General features: G+C 46.8%; 1 protein-coding gene across 1 annotated transcript in view; it reads left to right on the top strand.

The window, feature by feature from the left end:
• Positions 1–641: 641 nt before the first annotated feature.
• The window catches only part of RNF149 (ring finger protein 149), a 54,396-nt gene continuing 36,140 nt past the window's right edge, over positions 642–18,897 (top strand). Inside the window, exon 1 of the mRNA XM_066577732.1 lies at positions 642–1,193. Coding sequence (XP_066433829.1) covers positions 767–1,193 — 427 coding nt within the window. The 5' untranslated portion in view covers positions 642–766. The remainder of the gene's footprint in view (positions 1,194–18,897) is intronic.

The following is an 18,897-nucleotide window of genomic DNA, read 5'->3' as shown; positions in this document are numbered from 1 at the left end:
TGTGGAAGTTCTTACTGCCTACCAAACTACCAAGTGTGAACCGTGTGCTTGAATCTACAAGAATCAGTAAACTGTGTGCCTTCGGTTTTACTGCAACCTGTTTGGACTAGTCTCTTTATTGCGCTACTGCAAGAACACTAGCATTCAAAGGCACTGGCGTCACAGTAGACACGGCACAAACTACAATGGCTATGCCAAGAACCCCTTGCAATCCACCTGCTGCACGAGTCGCCATTCTAGGTAGGGTAGCCACCACCGTGACCAAACCAGAGTTAGAACACCCACTGAAGCTTCTTCTGCCAACTCCTGGCACTATAGCCTCTAACCCACCGCAATACCCGCCTGAGGCGTTCCCTGCATGTAGGCGCAATACTCTCCAAGTGTCAGGCAGCGACGAGGCTCTAGCCCCTGAGGCTACCCAATGCCAACACATGGCAAAAAGTAAGGGTGTCCATTCTCATCAGTGGAGGCTACTAGTGAAGACATTTCTCCATGTCTCCCTGTGGGGTCACAAGCCGCAGTCCGACCGTCTCCTCATACGAGGGGTTACATAACGGACTAGACATGAAGCCGCTGTGGAGTCCGGACATAGTCCGTTCACCAGGGAAGAGGAAAGGGAGGAGCCAGCAGGGTGAGGGGAAGAGGAGGAGGGAGCCTTGTACCTGGGACCAGAGCACTGTCAGGAGGAGCTGCAGCATCCCATGCCAGCAGTGCCCGGAGTAGACGGGTCCATGCCCTGCGCCGCTCCTGAGTGCTGACGAGCAGCATGCTGGGCTGGCTGTGTGTGTCCGTGCTGTGCGCCCTGTGCCTGCCGTCCTGCGGCCGCTCTCTGGAGTGGTTCACCGCCCTGGTGCGCACGGAGTACACGGAGCCGCTCACCAACAGCACGGTGCTGGGCACCGCCGAGAGCGGCCGCTATGGGGACAGCTCTCCCAAGGAGAGCGTGCAAGGCTTGGTGGGCTTCCCCCGGGACGCAGCGCAGCTGGAGGGCTGTCATCCGGACGTCCACTACACAGTGCCCGGCATGAGTGTCAGGGCCATGGAGGAAGGGGAACCGTGGATAGCGCTGGTGGCCCGAGGAGGCTGCATGTACAAGGACAAAGTGCTGAACGCTGCCCGCAGGGGGGCATCGGCTGTAGTCATCTACAATGAGGCCAAGAAGGGGAATGGCACGGACTTCATGGCACATCTGGGTGAGTGGATGCCCTCTGCGGTCTGTAACTAGTGGTGCCCTCACCTGCCCGGCCAGTGCGGGCATTATTGGGGCACCAGTATCCTCTGTACCTTCATGAAGTCATCCAGTTACTTTACAGCTGGACTTTTAATCTAAAGAGCAGGTGATTTTAAGCATTTTCAATGCAGTAACCAATTCTGGGCACTTTTAACCAAAAAAGTGCTGTAGAGCTCTGTCCTATTTAGCTGTGCAGCTGGAAATCCGTCCAATACTGCTACTGATGCCCGCTGCTTCTCGTCAGTGTGCCCGCTCTCTGGTATAGCTGAGGGTTCTTTAAGATGAGCCAATTATCGCTTGAACCAATGATGTCACCGTTCGCTCTTGCGCAGCCTGTACAGATACATTGTTGGCTCGTTCAAACGAGAATCTTCAGTCTTCGCTGTATTATCAAATGAGAGGGAGCGAACGAGCGCCGTGTAACGCAAACGAGGCCATGATGATGTTTGTACCTGTATAAAAGGAATGCCATAGGAAAAGCGAACAATTGTCGTTCGTCATTTGGTCGTTGGCCGCGTTTACACTGAATCTTCATTGTTTATTTTCTCTCTCCTTTTTTATGATAATTATCCATATAATCGTTGTGTAATAATGCTGGCTTGTCTATAATCTCTTTATTTGCCCCTGTGGTCTTATGTTCTGTCCTGGCCAGCTGGGAATATCATGAAGAGGTGCCGTTCCGCCTTAGGGCCCGCCCGCGCTGTCATATGGTCATCTGTGAGACGCAAACATTTTTACTCCCAAAACCTAGCGTTTAATGGAGCCATAGGCCGTAGTAGGTTAAATCTAATCGCTGCTTACTGACAATGTTTAGTAAGGCGTATATTTCTGGGTTTTTTTTTTTTTTTTTTTTTTATTGTTTGTTTTCGGGATTAAATTAGATTAGATCCTACTATGTGCTACAAGAAAACCATGGAAGCATATACCTATTTTTAACATAGTCAATGGAACCGTACGGCTGTACATTTCCATATACTGAACGTCTGTTTTTTTGTGATGAAGGAAAAAAGTGAATTACAAAACTTAATTACAATAAAAGTATATAAAAACAGATCAAAACCTTCACCGTGCTTATGATGTTAAAAATGTAACCGTATGCTTAGAATGCACAAGGTTTTTAAAAGTTTTTTTCATGTACGTCTATCACATACATGACAGTGCCAGTGTGGACGGGCCCCTAGAAGTACTACATTGAGCTTCACAGCACGACGCCGACTATGGGATGCTGTGTCAGTGGGCATGATACAGAGACATATGCTTCATGCGACGCTGCTCGGTGACACTGAATGCAGCTTCTCCTAATAGGAGTCGGCTTCCCTTCATGGCATCCACGCTGGCCGGGACAGAAGTAAAGACTGCAGGAGCAAATACAGTGATTATAGCTAATAAACCAGCATTAATCCGAGCTGTACATCTGTGTGCCAGGAACATTTGGCAGAGAACGGGCACACCGAGGAGAACCTCCCCTCCCATCAGTAGCTGTATTCTACTACACAGCTGAAGACGGATTTTACTTAGCTAAGGCTCTATTAAAAGTACCCAGAATTGGTTAATTAAATATATAGAAAAATGTTCGAAGGGAACCTGTTCTTTACATTAAAAAAAAAACAATTTACAATTTTAGTTAATTTTTTTAACTTTATGCACTTTTCTTCTTTGGTTCTCTAATATGTTCAATGACTTGTTTAGGGGGTGCCTTTTGCAGGCACACTTGTAGATGCTTTGAGTCGCACACATTATATGACTGAATGCATTGCTAATGAAGAAGGTGCCTAGTCCCATCGAAGGGTGCGAATTACTTTGTAGTCTAGGATACTCCATATAGGAGGAGATTAACATCTGAAAGGGAAAGGGGTTTTTCGATAAAAATGACATCCCAATCCCATCAATATTTATGTTCTTCTTAAGCATATTAATATTTATTTCCTTTAGAGGATGGCTATCATTGTCTCCACTTAGCGAATGACAATAGAATTAGCCAGTTCATCATTCCCATGTGAGCAGATAGTCCGATGGTGTCCTACAGTCTGTAGCCTTAAAGGGAATCTGTCATGTCCTGGAAGCACCATAAACTAAGGTCATCACTCCTTAGGCCGCTTTCACACGGGCGACACATATCGCACCTGCGTGCCCGTGATTTTTGTGCGATACTGTGCCATTTTCTCACGGAAACACTGTGGCCATTCGCGCAACTTTTTTAGCATGATTTTGCCGCAATGCTTTCGTGAGAAAGAGAATAGGATTTTCTAATGTTAGTCGTGTCGCACGAAAACCACGATTTCATGCGATGCAACAAAAACAAAGGCACCTTAGGGAGACAAGGGCAACAAGACATTGCAAATTGCGGCAATATAGAGAATGCCACGATTTTTTTTCTAGCTAGATATCAGAGAAAACATCGCTAATGTGATGGAATCCATAGGAAAGCATGGGCTTCACATATATGGGTTTTCTCGCACTATCGCATTGTCGCAAAATTGTGCGACTTTTGTCGCCCATGTGAAAGCAGCCTTAAGGAGAGCGCATAGAAGGTGAGTAAGGAGACTTATAAGGCCATGCATGCTCCGCTGGGAAATATGCAAATAAGGAAGATGGAACAATACCCCTTCAGCTCCACCAATAGGACAGGGAACGAGGAGTCTGGGGGTGTATTTCTTATACTTACCCGGGTCCTTTTTCTCCCTGGAGGTTAATGGTTGGTCTGTGAGCGTAACTCTGCTTCAGTCAGTCAAGACTGTTCTCTATGGCAGTGCATGCACATTGACTGAAGAGTCACCGGTGGTGACTGCGAGGGAATGAGGAGCCAGTTAGGAATAAAAAGTACACCCCTAGACTCCTCAGACCCTGTCCTATAGGCACCATTACTTACTTTATGCTAGTTATAGGGCGTGACAGGTTCCCTTTAAGTTGGTCATATGGCCATACAGCTAGGACCATATTCGCATCTGCATGATAGAGCCGAACAATGGAAATATGTATCGGTGATGTGAACGAGGCCTAAGGTGGCTATCTCCCTCCTGCACAAAACACATGCATCTTCAGAGAGTCGCGCGTATGCTTCACGTAGACGTGATTCTAAAATGCTTCAAAAAAACTTTTGGATATAGGGTGCAACCTATAGATACATATAATTACAGGAGATGGTTATTTGCCAAATTTCTGTTTATTTATAATAGCAGCATGTATACGCATTTCGAGGCCGGCAGACTTCTTGCTCAGTACCTGCCAGGGACATGTCTGAAGGCTGACGGTTATCCTTAGGAGAAGATTCAGCTGGGTATAACGGGACTTGGCGCTGGCTGTACCTACATAGGGACTTCCTTGATTCATTCAAAAATTTCTGCTTACTACCCTTCAAAAAGAGGGCATTGTCCTCCACTTCCTTTTCAATTTTTTTGTGCTGGGGTTGCACCATCATTCTACTATTCTGCTCCTTCAGATTCTGACGCTCTTTAACGGTGCCTGAAATCTGGAAGGCGGCTTTATAACTTAACACTAAAGATTCCATGAAACCATTGCTTTCTATTACAGTTTGCATATTCTCAGAACGTTGCCTCAGTCATACTGGTAATATATTGCATCTGTCCCTGACATATATAGCAGTAGCAGCATTACTTGGCTTTGCACGGGTCTATTTCGTATGTGTGTGTTTGAAAACTTTGCTACTGATATGAAGCCAACATCCAATAAAGTGCACCCTTTATTACAAGATACAATACATTTTATTCTAAGAGGATAATGTATTTACTTATTTACACAGAAAACATAAATTAGTCTTTCAGGTTCCACCTTGTCATAAATGTCAAGTCACCAAAGGTTTGTTATGCCGGGACCACTGCTGCGAACCATTATCATGGAGGTGTAGGAGTCCATGCACGACATTAACTCATGTTGGGATGGTATCCCATTTATAATCTAAGTAACATAAAAGCGATAGCCATCCTGGCAATTCCAGAAATCCATTGGAAACTGCAAGGCAACGTAGGACCTGTGAAATCTGTTTATCCTTTGCACCACATTGTCTCTCTTGTGCAGGACAATGTCGCGCCAATAAGTATTGTCCCTGCGCTTATGGCAACTTCATTGATGGTTGGTGCATTGACTTGGCATTTTGAATTATAATGAAAAGCAGCTTTATGCATATTGGCCCAGATAGAAGCTTTGTCGATTAGCATATCGCACCTGGTCAGCCTGGAGACGGACTCGGGTCTTCTGGGGAGTCTCTGCTTTCGGTCTGTCTCGCTGTTAGCTGTGACGCACCTAGGCAGCCTGGAGACTGACTTGGGTCTTCTAGGGAGTCTCTGCTGTCGGTCTGTCTCGCTGTTAGCTGTGACGCACCTGGGCAGCCTGGAGACGGGCTCGGGTCTTCTGGGGAGTCTTTGCTGTCGGTCTGTCTCGCTGTTGGCTGTGACGCACCTGGTCAGCATGGAGCTGGGCTCAGGTATTCTAGGGAGTCTCTGCTGTTGGTCTGTCTTGCTGATACTGTAGTCATGCAGGAGTTTTTCGTCCAATTACAAGGTTCCTTTTAGAAGCCATGACTTGTCTGAAATGGTTGCAATTTATGAGAATGATCAAATTTATAAGTAACAGTCTACTCGCAATTAGTAAAGAAACAGTCTGAACTGGATAGACATTTGTCTTTTTTCAGCCTTGCATACTATGTCATGTGCAGAAACTTGACATCTTGCCAGGGGCATCCCAGAGAGATTTTAATATTTGCTTTTGTTGTGTTTTTTTTTTTTTTTTTTTTTTTTTTTTTGTCGAATGGTAGAGAACTGAAAACTGGTCTGAAACCTTCTGAAGCGCTTGGTTTACCTATATGGCAAATTTGGTGCAAATTGGGCTAGTAGTCATTCGGCCATACATAAAGAACAGACAACAGAAATCCCTTTGTGATTATGTAGATAGAGATGGATTTATTATATAATCTGTCATGTTTTGAGTGTGGCATGTGCATGTTGCTAATGAGGACTTTGCTTCATCAATGTTCTTCTATAATTAGTGACAAAATTATATGTTAAGAACAGTGTGTTCAGAAGAATCCGCATGACCAATTAGGTGTCTCCTCTGCTGGTGCTTTCTATATTTAATTGCATTGAATGTACTTGATGAGCAGTGTCATTAAGGGAAACCCCTCCTTTTGTGGAGTACATCTCCCCCTCCACATTTTGTGAATGGATCGTTAGAGCATCATATCCCAAGTCTTGTATTAGAACATGTTGGGCTTACCCACTCTGTATTGTTTTGATACTGAATTAATACTTAAAATAGTTACCACTATATGTCATATTACTTTTTTTTCGGTGGTATTTGTGGCAGTTTTTTATGTGGTTTTTAAGGCCAAACCAGAGGTGGATTTAAGAGGAATTCTACAGGGAGGACCTATATTTCACCTTCCTAGTGTTAGCTTACAAAACTGTATGAGATTACTGCATTGTTTTATTAGTCTTTGTTAAGGTATGTTCACACAGTGGATTTTGGTACCAAAGTTGTATCCCCTTCATTCGAATGAGGATCCCCGTTGCTGTCTTCACAATGTGGATTCTTCTGCCACGGATTTGAAATCCGCATTGTGGAACGACAAAAAGTGACATGTAACTTCTTGCTGTGGATCCATGACTTAAAGGAGATGTCTCGAGGAAGCAGTTAATTTTTTTTTTTGCCCAGTCCCCCCCATTAAACACACATTACAAAGCCCCCCTGTAAATGACATTTCTAGCTGGTTCGTACTTACCGTTCCAGCGTTTCAGCAAGTTATAAAAGTTTCCTCAAGATGGCCGCCGGCTCTTTCCCAGTCGCTCGCTGCAGCCCGACGTGCGCGCTCCCGAGACGCCGCCAGCTGTGTCTCCATGGCAACCGGACGCATCGCAGCCGCCGACCAGACAGCAGGTAACCGGCGCTAGCCCCCGGCTCCCCAGCGCTAGCTCCCCCGGCGCAGCGACAGCCCCCCCCCCGGCCTAGCGCTAGCTCCCCCGGCCTAGCGACAGCCCCCCCGGCCTAGCGACAGCCCCCCCCATCGCAGCGACAGCCCCCCCCCCCGGCCTAGCGCTAGCTCCCCCGGCGCAGCGACAGCCCCCCCCCGGCCTAGCGCTAGCTCCCCCGGCCTAGCGACAGCCCCCCCGGCCTAGCGACAGCCCCCCCCATCGCAGCGACAGCCCCCCCGGCCTAGCGCTAGCTCCCCCGGCGCAGCGACAGCCCCCCCCGGCCTAGCGCTAGCTCCCCCGGCCTAGCGACAGCCCCCCCGGCCTAGCGACAGCCCCCCCATCGCAGCGACAGCCCCCCCGGCCTAGCGCTAGCTCCCCCGGCGCAGCGACAGCCCCCCCCGGCGCTGCGGCAGCCCCCCCCCCGGCGCAGCCCGGCGCAGCGGCAGCCCCCCCCGACCCATCACTTACCTGGGAGGCTTCTCGGGGCGGCTGGGCTGGGCTGGTCGTCTCCGCTGGGCAGCTCCAGTTTCTGCACCTTCCTCTAACAGAGGATGGTGCAGAATGGCCGCTTCAGCGCGCTCCCGAGCAGTGACAGCTCGTCTGCGCATGCGCAGAAGAGCTGTAGCGGGGAGCACACTGAAGCGGCTCGTGCTGAATGGAGAAGACCGGACTGCGCAAGCGCGTCTAAAAAAGCAAGCTGCCAGCGAATTTAGACGGAACCATGGAGACGAGGACGCTAGCAACGGAGCAGGTAAGTGGAATAACTTCTGTATGGCTCATATTTAATGCACAATGTACATTACAAAGTGCATTAATATGGCCATACGGAAGTGTATAACCCCACTTGGTTTCGCGAGACCACCCCTTTAAATTCCATATGGATTTTGTCCGTTCACAAGGGCTGAATCTGCGTGTGGCTTGGCTGTGGATTTTTACAGTGGTTTCAGAGGCGGAATCCACCATGTGAACAAACCCTTAAAAATCACCATTATAGCTTCTGCTCTAATTACATTCTTAAATGTGTTGTCTGGTTTAATAGAAAAAAATGTCATATGCCGTATTTTTCGTTCTATAAGACGCACCCACGTTGTAGAGGAGGAAAAAATACTTTGAACTCACCCAGGGACAGTGCAGGGGATAGGACCGGGCGACGGAGCAGCAGAGCTCGGAAACACCGAAGCTCCGTGACAGCGGCACTTATGTATGGGGCGAGGAGGGGAAGAAGATGATTGATGGAGGTAGGAAAGCAGCATGCCGGCACTCACCACCAATCAGCAGTATGTAGGGGGCTGCAGTGCAGAGGAGGGAGAATAGTAAATGATCGTGCGACCGCCAGCTTGAATTTTGGCATGTTCACTCTATAAGGTACACTGACACTCCCACCCCCTCCCCACCCCATCCACTTTGGGGGGGGGGGGGGAGAAAAGGGCGTCTTATAGAGTGACAAATACGGTAACTTACTAGGTCCTCTGTGCAGCATCATCATTTCTTGGTAAGACTGGCTACAAAGTGTCTGTCTATCTCCCTTGTCCTGCAGTGCAGAAACCTTCCATAAATATTAATGGAAAGTGTGTAATTCCTAATTCCTCCTGTGGAGGCACTGTAGGGACATTGCAGGCCTTCCCAAAGATTAGAGCTGATCACTGAGGTCTCTGTAGATGACCCTATGATTTACTGATTGCCAAGGAACCCCTTTAACACATACAGCTTTTTTTTGTTGTTGTATGTTTTATTTTTTGACTGCACAATACACTTAAAGGAGTTGTCTCGCGAAATCAAGTGGGTCTATACACTTCTGTATGGCCATATTAATGCACTTTGTAATATACATCGTGCATTAAATATGAGCCATACAGAAGTTATTCACTTACCTGCTCCGTTGCTAGCGTCCTCGTCTCCATGGTTCTGTCTAAATTCGCTGGCAGCTTGCTTTTTTAGACGCGCTTGCGCAGTCCGGTCTTCTCCTTTCAGCACGAGCCGCTTCAGTGTGCTCCCCGCTACAGCTCTTCTGCGCATGCGCAGACGAGCTGTCACTGCTCGGGAGCGCGCTGGAGCGGCCATTCTGTACCATCCTCTGTTAGAGGAAGGTGCAGAGCCGCTCAGCTGTCCCGAGAAGCCGCCCAGCTGTCCCGCCGTCCTGCTGCCCAGGTAAGTGATGGGCCGGGAGGGGGCTGTCGCTGTGCCGGGGGGGAGGGGGGGCTGTCGCTGTGCCGGGGGGGGCTGTTGCTGTGATGGGGCTGTCGCTGTGCCGGGGGGGGCTGCCGCTGTGCCGGGGGGGGGCTGCACCGGTTACCTGCTGCCTGGCGGTGGGTGACTGTGTGCCGTGGTCGGCCACGTTCAATCCAGGGGTCCGGTCGGCGGCTGCGGGGCGTCTGGTTGTCAGGGAGGCACAGCTGGTAGCGTCTCGGGAGCGTGCACGTCGGGCTACAGCAAGCGATGGGAAAAGAGCCGGCGGCCATCTTGGGAAAATTTTTATAAGTTGCTGAAACGCTGGAACTGTAAGTACAAACCAGCTAGAAAAGTCATTTACAGGGGGGCTTAGTAATGTATGCTTAATTAGGGGGACTGGGCAAAAAAAAAATTCACTGCTTCCTCGAGACAACCCCTTTAAGCAAAAACTGAAACGACGAGAAAATAAGATTGTACCCAATGAAGCTTGCAATTTAAAGTTGGCCATAGAAATAATGTACCTGCCAGACACCCAATCTGACTAGTCTACACACTATTCTGTGTTGTGTGCTCACCATTTTACCGTAAAAAGCGGTGCTGAATACTGTGTACCCCCCCCCCCCCAATAAATTTAGTGGAATCTACAACAGAGGTTTCTATTAGATCCTCCAATGCAGATGTGAACGAAGACGTATGGAAATTTCATCATGCCTGGTCCTTTTGTTCTCTGAGAGATCAGCCACTTCTAGAGGCACGTGGCTATCTAATGTATATAGCTGGACATTACGCCACTCTTGGTGCCAGTAGTGTTTGCTTGGTTTTATGTGTGTGTTTACTACTCTCCTCCAGATGATATCACTTTGTATTGTTTGTAGTAGGTGTTTGTATGTGAGAACAATGGAGAGGCAATGAGGAAACATCTGGGGACTAATAGTTGGCTGACATGAATTCATGGATGTAGACGGCGACATATATTTTCTATAAATGACTCCTATGTTTCCCAATATTACCCTGCCCTCGTTCTGGATATAAAAGATCAGATCTCTTATTTTGGGTCTTTGTAGATCTTGATTCACAAACAGGAATGTAGTGAGTAATGTAATGAGGCCTAGGTATCACCAAGTCTACGCAAGAGCATTGACTAAAGTGTGACCTCATCAGGCCAGTCATACAGTATCAGGTTTGAGCAGGACATTACCTTACTGTTTACATACCTGCACAATGACTAAAAAAGCATTTATACCTATAGTAAAAAAAAAAATCAAGATCTTGTCATTAGTTGTTTCTGGGTAGCCTCCTGCATGCGGGATTCCCGCAGTGGAATTCTTCCCGGTGCCAGCCCAGTGACCCCCTGCGTACCTGCCTGGTGGCTCTGCACAGCACTGCGGATGTGCCCGCCGGCACTCCATTGCGCATGCGCGATAGCTGTCTGCGCTCTGAAGTGATGCGGATCCTGCGATACTTCCACAGTGCTCACTGTGGAAGTGCTGCGAGATGGACAGCTTCCATTGACTTCAATGGAAGCCGGCCACGCGTAACCCACACAAAATCGCAGCACGCTGCGATTTATTCTCCGCGAGCGGAAAATCGCAATCGATTTCCGCTCTTTGAGATTAAATGGCGTTTTGCCATTGAACACTGTGGGCTGTATTTGCTGCAGAGTCCAGAGGCAGACGCCCGCCATGGACTCCGCAATGCAAATACGCCCGTGTGCAGGAAGCCTTACCAGTTAAAAACCTCTAAAGCCCTCACAGCCCTCCCAAGTGTTGGTCTCTTTTCCAGAAAGTTAGCATTGTTATCAAGTTACCACTTAAGTGCAGATTCTTCTATGAAAATAAGATGTATGTAATTATCATCACTAAGCGCTGCTGCGCCTGGGACATCAACTTCAGGAACTTCTATTTGTGTTGTGTGCAGAACTAAATGTGGAAACCTTTTCCTTTTATAGTCTCATTAGAAGAGAAGACCAGGAAGAAGAGTTTTTGCTACTTGCACATAATTGCCAACTTCTTGTGGTCTTTTTTTTTGTATGACCTCTTAGTGAGAGCTCACATGAGTGGGTCAGATTCCGCATGCAGGAGCTCCACAGCGGATTCTACCTGTGAGATCGGCCGGTGAGCCTGCATACCATCATGGAATTTGTAATTCTAATCCGGTCATGTGAGACCAGCATAAGGTTGCCTGTCCATGACAGTTGTGGTTTGCCGCAGCGGGAGCCGCCGCCCAGGAGCAGGAGTCGGCATACGGATCTCCGCGGTCCGCCGATCTGACCTAATGCTGCGAATTGCCGGCCGCGAGCAATGATTCTCGGCTCGTGGGCAGGGGGGCTGCGCTTTCCATAGCAACGCTACGGAAACTGTGCATTGCGTTCCCTGCGGCCGGATTATCGTTGCAGGGAGCGCAATGCAAACCCGCCTGTGAACAGGCAGCCTAAGGCTGGCTTCACACGGGAAGGTTTCACCGCCGAAATCTTGCGGTTTTGCCGCAGCGAAAAACTGCAAGATTTTTGCAGGATAAGCGCAACTCCAAAACCCGCAGCACTTGGCAGGTTTTTGAGCAGTTTTGCCGCATGCCTTTCTGTCAGCGCTGTGTAAGTAAGAGCTGTGATTGGATCGAGCGCCAGCCAATCACAGCCGGCACTCGATCATTTACAGCCAATCACAGCCTGACAGCGGGGGATGACAGAGCTGAGCAGAGAGGACGGTGGGGAGAATTGAAGCAGCTTGCCACACCGCCGCCAGGAACACAAAAATTGAAGCAGCTTTTCCCGGCTGGGAGGTGAGCATGGCATTTTTTTGTTTTGTTTAGTTTTTTTTTTTTTTAACCCTTCCCTGACTCAAGTATAAGCAAAGGGGGGGCTTTTTCAGCACAAAAAAATGTGCTGAAGAACGCAGCTTATACTTGAGTATATACAGTAGCTACAAATCTGTCCCGCAGCTCATTATAGGAATGTGCCAGTCAGTGATGAAGCAACAACAATAAAATATTAGGCAACTGCTATTTGTGTAACTCCTTAATTGCTGTAAAGCTGCTCTGAGGAGTTTCGCTGTGACACTGACTCTGATGTAACCGTGTATCAGGGCGCATTCACCTCGCTCCATGTACATAATTGTAAATTATGGGTTGTATTTTCACGCGAGTTCTGTGCCTCTCGGTGGGCAAAAATCAGACGACGTGAGTGAAAACGCAGAATTATGAAATCGATGATTTCCTTCCCGTTTATGATGTTTTCACTCCTGCGGTGTGGGGGAAAAAAGTCACAGCACGAAATTTCTTTCTGCATTTTTGCGGGTTTTTTTCTAGCCCATGTTTCCATATGGAGCCTCCTTTTTATTGCATCGCAACGCATGGACTTGCGATTTATTTTTTTTTGCAATGTGTTTTTAACATTAGAAACTCCTATTGACTTTCTTGTGATAAAATCGCGAGCGGTAGCAATGTGATGCGTGATTTTTTACAAGTAAAAGCATCGTTTATGCTTAAAAATTGCGTGCACACAAATGCAATTTTGCCGCAGTGATATCACAATAACCAGTGTGAAGGAGCCCTTAATCTGGTGCCTAAAATACAACTCTTAGTGAATGTGTTACATTACGCCCTCGCTTCTATATCACTCCTGGATATATTTGTTGCTGGCGTAGAGAGTTTTTGGCTGACTATGAAATTATGACTACTATAGTAGAGGCTACCAGTAGCCTCTCCAGGATGCTTATAATTCTCTTGTGACCTAGGATTCTGCAGCTACATCTACGTTGGCGGCTCTTCATAGAGGCAGGGGGTCACTAGTGAGGGATAGCATTCTATGATGATGATCAAACTACTAACGACGACATGTCCGTCCGTGAGTGAGTGGGTTTGTGAGTGACTTACATGCTCCACCCCTGATCACATGACGGTGATGTCATCACAGGTCCTTTATCCCTAGTGAGGGAGTTGCATGCTCGGACCCTGATCACATGACTGAGACATCACAGGTCTTGTATGCACACAGCTGTTGTCCGGTTAGGTGTTTGTTAGTATTCCATAGCAACTGAGGCCGCAAGGGGTTTGTAGTTCGTCTGTAATCTGCACAAGGATACTGGACCTTTGATGACGTCACTGTCATGTGATCAGGGGCCGAGCATGATGGTGACATCATCGCAGGTCCTTCATCTCCAGTGCTGTGCTGCTTCTGCTTGCTGTTGTATGGTATGAACTATGTATGTAGCAGTGCTGTGTGTGTGACATGCATGTAGCACAGCTGTCTGGCGCATTGCACCACCAGAAACACTGGTCCTATAACTTCCTAATAATTACTAGTAGACCATAATAGAAGCCATATGAAAAGTAATCCGCATCAAACAACCCCTTTACAGCACTATCCAGCGAGGTGCTAAACAAAAACGGACCTTTTTTTTTTTTTTTTTTTTTTACAAAAGTTTATTTTTATTGAAGCATTCTAAATGTCCTTTATGGTGAGCTGCCAATCACCACACACTTATACCACTTCCAGGACAAACAACCTAAAATATCCCCATCTGCCTTTTTTAGGCCAGTTTGTTAGTAGCCTCTTTTGTATACACTAATTTGTGTTGAAATTACAGCTGAGACTTGCAGCCACATCCGCAGGCATCAGGCTGCTGGTTTCCGTGTTATAGAATAAGCCCAGTTGTAGCATGAGGGAGCAGACAGTAATTGTATCTAATATCTAGGATGGGATAGCAGGGATGATACTGGAGCCGGTTTGGAGGCGCTCTGATGCTTCTGCGCACTATTCCATTTCAGCACTGAATAGCAGAACAGTATCGGCTTCACTCTTCTGCACTGATGACCTGGATACATTACTAAGGACTTGTGGTGAACCCGGCCATCTCCTGCTGATCAAATATTTACATAGGAACTTGTCGGCCGCAGGAAACTGGCTTCAGCACCTCATTCTTGGAAAATACGTCTGCGTTCCCATTTGTCTTCTACTTTCTGGAGTTGTTAAAGGGAAGGATAGCATAGCCCAAAGTGCTGTTCTCCCCAACCAATAATCCTTCAGGATTTCTGATCTGTTCAAATATGGATCTGTCATAAGTGTCAAGGCTCCATAATGTGACCGGCCTCTTATTATGACTGTATCCCTGGTGATTACTAATGGGAGGAGAACTGTAATGTCACATTCATTGGTTTACCAATTGTTAGGGCTCATTCACACGGCACATGCAGTTTTTGTCTGTGAAAGATGTATTTTTATTGCATTTAGGCAAGCGCAATATCTGACCGTCAATCACGGCCCAATATCGTGCTTGCAAACTTGAAACTTTGCCATGGATGCAAGGTGTTGGTTTTTTAACAAATCTGCCTCCCATTACTTTTTGGAAGTAGCGATTCCCAGCCGACAGCCGTGGCAGAGGATCATAGAGTTTCTTTTGTTCTGAATGGGGAAACCTCGCATTGTACGTGGTGCAATGCTGCCCCTGCCCCATTGAGAACAATAGAGGATGCGATGTGAGAGCACGCTGAAAGACAGGACGTGACGCGATTTTGCGCCACGATGCAGGAGAGCATCACTTATGTGTTTGACCCCATTCAAAGAAATTGGGTTCATATTCATGTGAGATTAGTGTGTCCCGCAATGCACGAATCTCGTGTGATATTTTTTTTTTTTTTTTTTCCCCCATGGACTTAGCTTTGTGAGGGCTTTTTTGCATCATGAGTTGTAGTTTTCATTGGTGCCATTTGGGATACATACTGCTTTTTTGGTGTGTCTGTGTGTCTGTGTGTGTCTGTGTCTGTGTCTGTGTGTTTTCTTTTTATTAACTTTTTTTACCATACAGGATAAATGTGTTCAACTCACAGGTTGTTACAGTTACAATGATACCAAATATGTAGATTTTTAAACAAATGCGGGAAGTGGGCAAAAGTTTTTAGTTTTTTTAATAACCCCATTAAAAGCTCTGATTTCTATAATAATGTAATACAGTATCACTTGCAATGTAAGCCATCCAGTTCCTGTGGCAAATCATCGGCCCTCCATGATTACACCACCAGTGAAGCACGCTCCTTCTGTGAACCCTTTACATGCTATGATCTACAATGTTTGCAGAATGTAAGGGGTTAAAAGCAGGGATTGATGGTCTCATAGAAGTTTTTATCCTGTTGCATTAAGTGCCCCCCCCCCCCCCGCCAGGACATAAACTTACATCCTGTGGCGTTAAGGGGTTAACCACTGTCTTTTGCCAACATGCGTAAAAACTGCATACCCCTGTTTCCCCGAAAACAAGACATGGTCGTTAATTAATTTTGGCTCTAAAAGCTTTTCCTTTTTTACGTGTATAGCTGTCTGGACACTATATTTAAATTGCCTTTTTCATTAAATGGGTTGTCCCACGAAAGCAAGTGGGGGTATACACTTCTGCATGGCCATATTAATGCACTTTGTAATGTACATCGTGCATTAATTATGAGCCATACAGAAGTTATACACTTATCCCCTCCGGCGCTGGCGTCCTCGTCTCCATGGATCCGTCTAAATTCGCCGTCTTCTGGCAATTTTAGACGCGCTTGCGCTGTGCGGTCTTCGTGGTGAATGGGGCCGCTCGTGCCGGAGAGCTGGTCCTCGTAGCTCCACCCCGTCACGTGTGCCGATTCCAGCCAATCAGGAGGCTGGAATCGGCAATGGACCGCACAGAGCCCACGGTGCACCATGGGAGAAGACCCGCGGTGCATCGTGGGTGAAGATCCCGGCGGCCATCTTGGTAAGGTAAGTAAGAAGTCGCCGCAGAGCGGGGATTCGGGTAAGCACTAAATGTTTTTTTTTTTTAACCCATCCCTTGTGTTTGTCTCGCGCCGAACGGGGGGCCTATTGAAGGAAAAAAAAACCCCGTTTCGGCGTGAGACAACCCCTTTAACTGTAACTTGGGCGTATTTTTGGAGTAGGGCTTGGATTTCAAGTATTCTCAAAAATCCTGAAAAATCATGCTAGGGCTTATTTTTGGGGAAACAGGGTTTTTTACATGTCTTTGGCTCAAGGAAAGAGTGGTTTTGCTCTAAAACGCATCTCGATGGACATTATGAAAGTTTGTTCTCATTACTTCATGAGTTCCTGAAGTCACAACTTCCACCATTCCCATTTGGAGAGGGTAGTTACTGATGTTTTTGGTTTTACTTGAGGATATCCTGGTCCTTCCATCTGTTTGATTTATCAGCATTTACAGCATACCCTCTGGCGGACCATTCTACCACAACATCAAAAGTTGAGCATACTCCCTTGCTATCTCTTGCTATTAACGTCTTGCTACTAAAGGAGGCGCTCTGCTTGTTTGTTGGCTTACTACAGGTACAGACACAGGCCGCCTGCAGACGGCCGGGTCGGATCCTGCTGCAGAATTTCCGCCCGGTGCGCAGGGGGCCATAAACAGATAAATTGGCAATAAAGCAATTCAATTTTGTTCGTTTTAGGGCATTCATATTTTTGTGTTTCATAGAAAATGGATATCTTTGTGTTAGAAATGTTTCCATAATCTACCTTGATGCAAATCTGATTTTCTTCTGCTCCTTGTAAAGTATACCTGAATTACTTGAATGGATCTCTCAAGGTTACTGAAACTTTGAAGACGTATACAAATCCTCAGGGTTATTTTCAGCTACTGATTGATTGCCGACTTCCATCTGCACATGCAGTTTCTAAATAGACTTGGTCAAGAGTGTGCTGATAATTGATGCACTTAGTCATAAAACGCAAACATTTAAGGGCCTCACAATAAGGTCACCCTGCTGTCTTTCTGAAGGAAAGCTCTTCATAGAATGGCCTTAATGTTCCCTCTGTTCTCCCCCCGCCGCTTAAGGAAACTAAGTGGTTGAGATTTTATATGGCCTTTTTATTTATATAAATAGAAAATGTGACATTTCATGGCTTTCTTGAAATGGGGTTTTCCAAGAAAAGATGTTGTCCCTTTTCTACAGTAAGAGGATAGCTAGCTGACTGCTCTGGATGAATGAAACCGTGGTGATACAATCGCTCCATTCATTGGAGTGTTGGAGAGAGCGGAGTAAAGCGTTATTAATTCTTATTCCATAATCTGGTGTGAATTGAGTAGCAGGCCGTGTGCATGACCACTGATCGACTCTTTCATGATCATTGGGGTCACAGTGGCCTTGTTCAGTTCCAGCCCAGGGGATAACCTCTTTTATTGTAGTAGTGACAGAATAAATTGCCAGCTACAGTGGAGACATCAAAACAGGAAGACCACTTTATTGTAGGTTTATGTGTTAGCCTGTTTACAGCCTTTTTTTATGATGATCTCTTGTAAATCTTCTATATCAGGCCCCACAAAAGTAGATCTCATGCTACAAAGACTTCATAGCTCTTGCTTTAACCCCTTAACACTATACATGCACATCTTCCAGGTGCAGGGTTTGTATGATGGGTGCGGGCTGTCTTTGCCAGCTGACACCTGCCCGCAACAGCACTTGTACCACCTCTAGTTTGGATGTAAGATGTGATTCTGGTGGGAATGGAGGCTCTAGTACTCTGTACCGTCTCTCGCTTGGATACAAGATGTGATTCAGGTGGCATGGAGGAATACAGGTTTCCTACTGGTATCCTGCGGCATAGCGCTCCACATTTGCTGATAAATCTGGTGACCAGAAAGCCATAAAACTATGTAAATGTTGTGGAGACATTCCTGTGACACCCTTGCTGCGTGCGGCCGAGGATTCTCCTGCTGGGAAATGCCTCTTTGAATCCCTGCCATGAGAGGAACACATGTGGCTGGAGGATGCCTAAGGCCACCTGCACCCGAGCGGGTCGGACCCCGCATGCGGGATTCCTGCAGCAGAATTCGACCCGGTGCCCAGCTGGCGACCCCAGCTTACCACTCTGCTGTCTTTTCTCTTCTGCTGTGAATGTAATGTCCGGAGCGCCGGCGGCACATGCACAGTGCAGAGGACGCTGCGCCGTCCCTATGGCGATGATTGCAGAATGGCTGAAGGGACAGACCGCTTCCATTGACTTCAATGGAAGCCGGACGTGCGTAGCCTGCACAAAGTCGCAGCATGCTGCGATTTGTCCCTGTGAGCGGAAAATCGCAATTGATTTCCAGTCGTGAACAAGAAATGCTTCCTTTGTAACAAATGATATTAGTATTGGTGTTCTTGTTGTTTTGGATGTATTTATATAATATATTAGAGCTATACTTTTTGCTCTGTGTGTAATGGTCCTGCAAACTTCTTTTCAGTTGCTCACCCTTATACCGCTATTCAAGTCATGTGCATTTTTATTTTACATTTTTTCCCCTTAGCACTCCTGCATAAGAGTCAGACAATCATCTAGTTATATATATGGAACAGACAAAACTTTGCATCAATGTGTTCTGTTTTTTTTTGTAACTATTTACCATGATCTTCACTTAAAATTTGAGGGTTATGAGGAGAACTGGAGGTAGGAAGAAAGTAAGGTCATAAATCCATCAGCATGTAATGTATCGTGAAAACAACCCGTGCACCAATAAACAAATTCTGAACTTCTTTCAAGCCGGCTCTTCCGCTTGATGTTGTGCCAATTAAGAGAGGGTAGTCACATGAAGAAAGCTTAGCTTCAGGCTCAGC

This window comes from Eleutherodactylus coqui, chromosome 1, assembly GCF_035609145.1.
Source record: "Eleutherodactylus coqui strain aEleCoq1 chromosome 1, aEleCoq1.hap1, whole genome shotgun sequence".
In the NCBI taxonomy this organism is placed as follows: domain Eukaryota; kingdom Metazoa; phylum Chordata; class Amphibia; order Anura; family Eleutherodactylidae; genus Eleutherodactylus; species Eleutherodactylus coqui.
The sequence above is the reverse complement of the archived record's forward strand: the minus strand, read 5'-3'. Positions and strand labels throughout refer to the sequence as shown.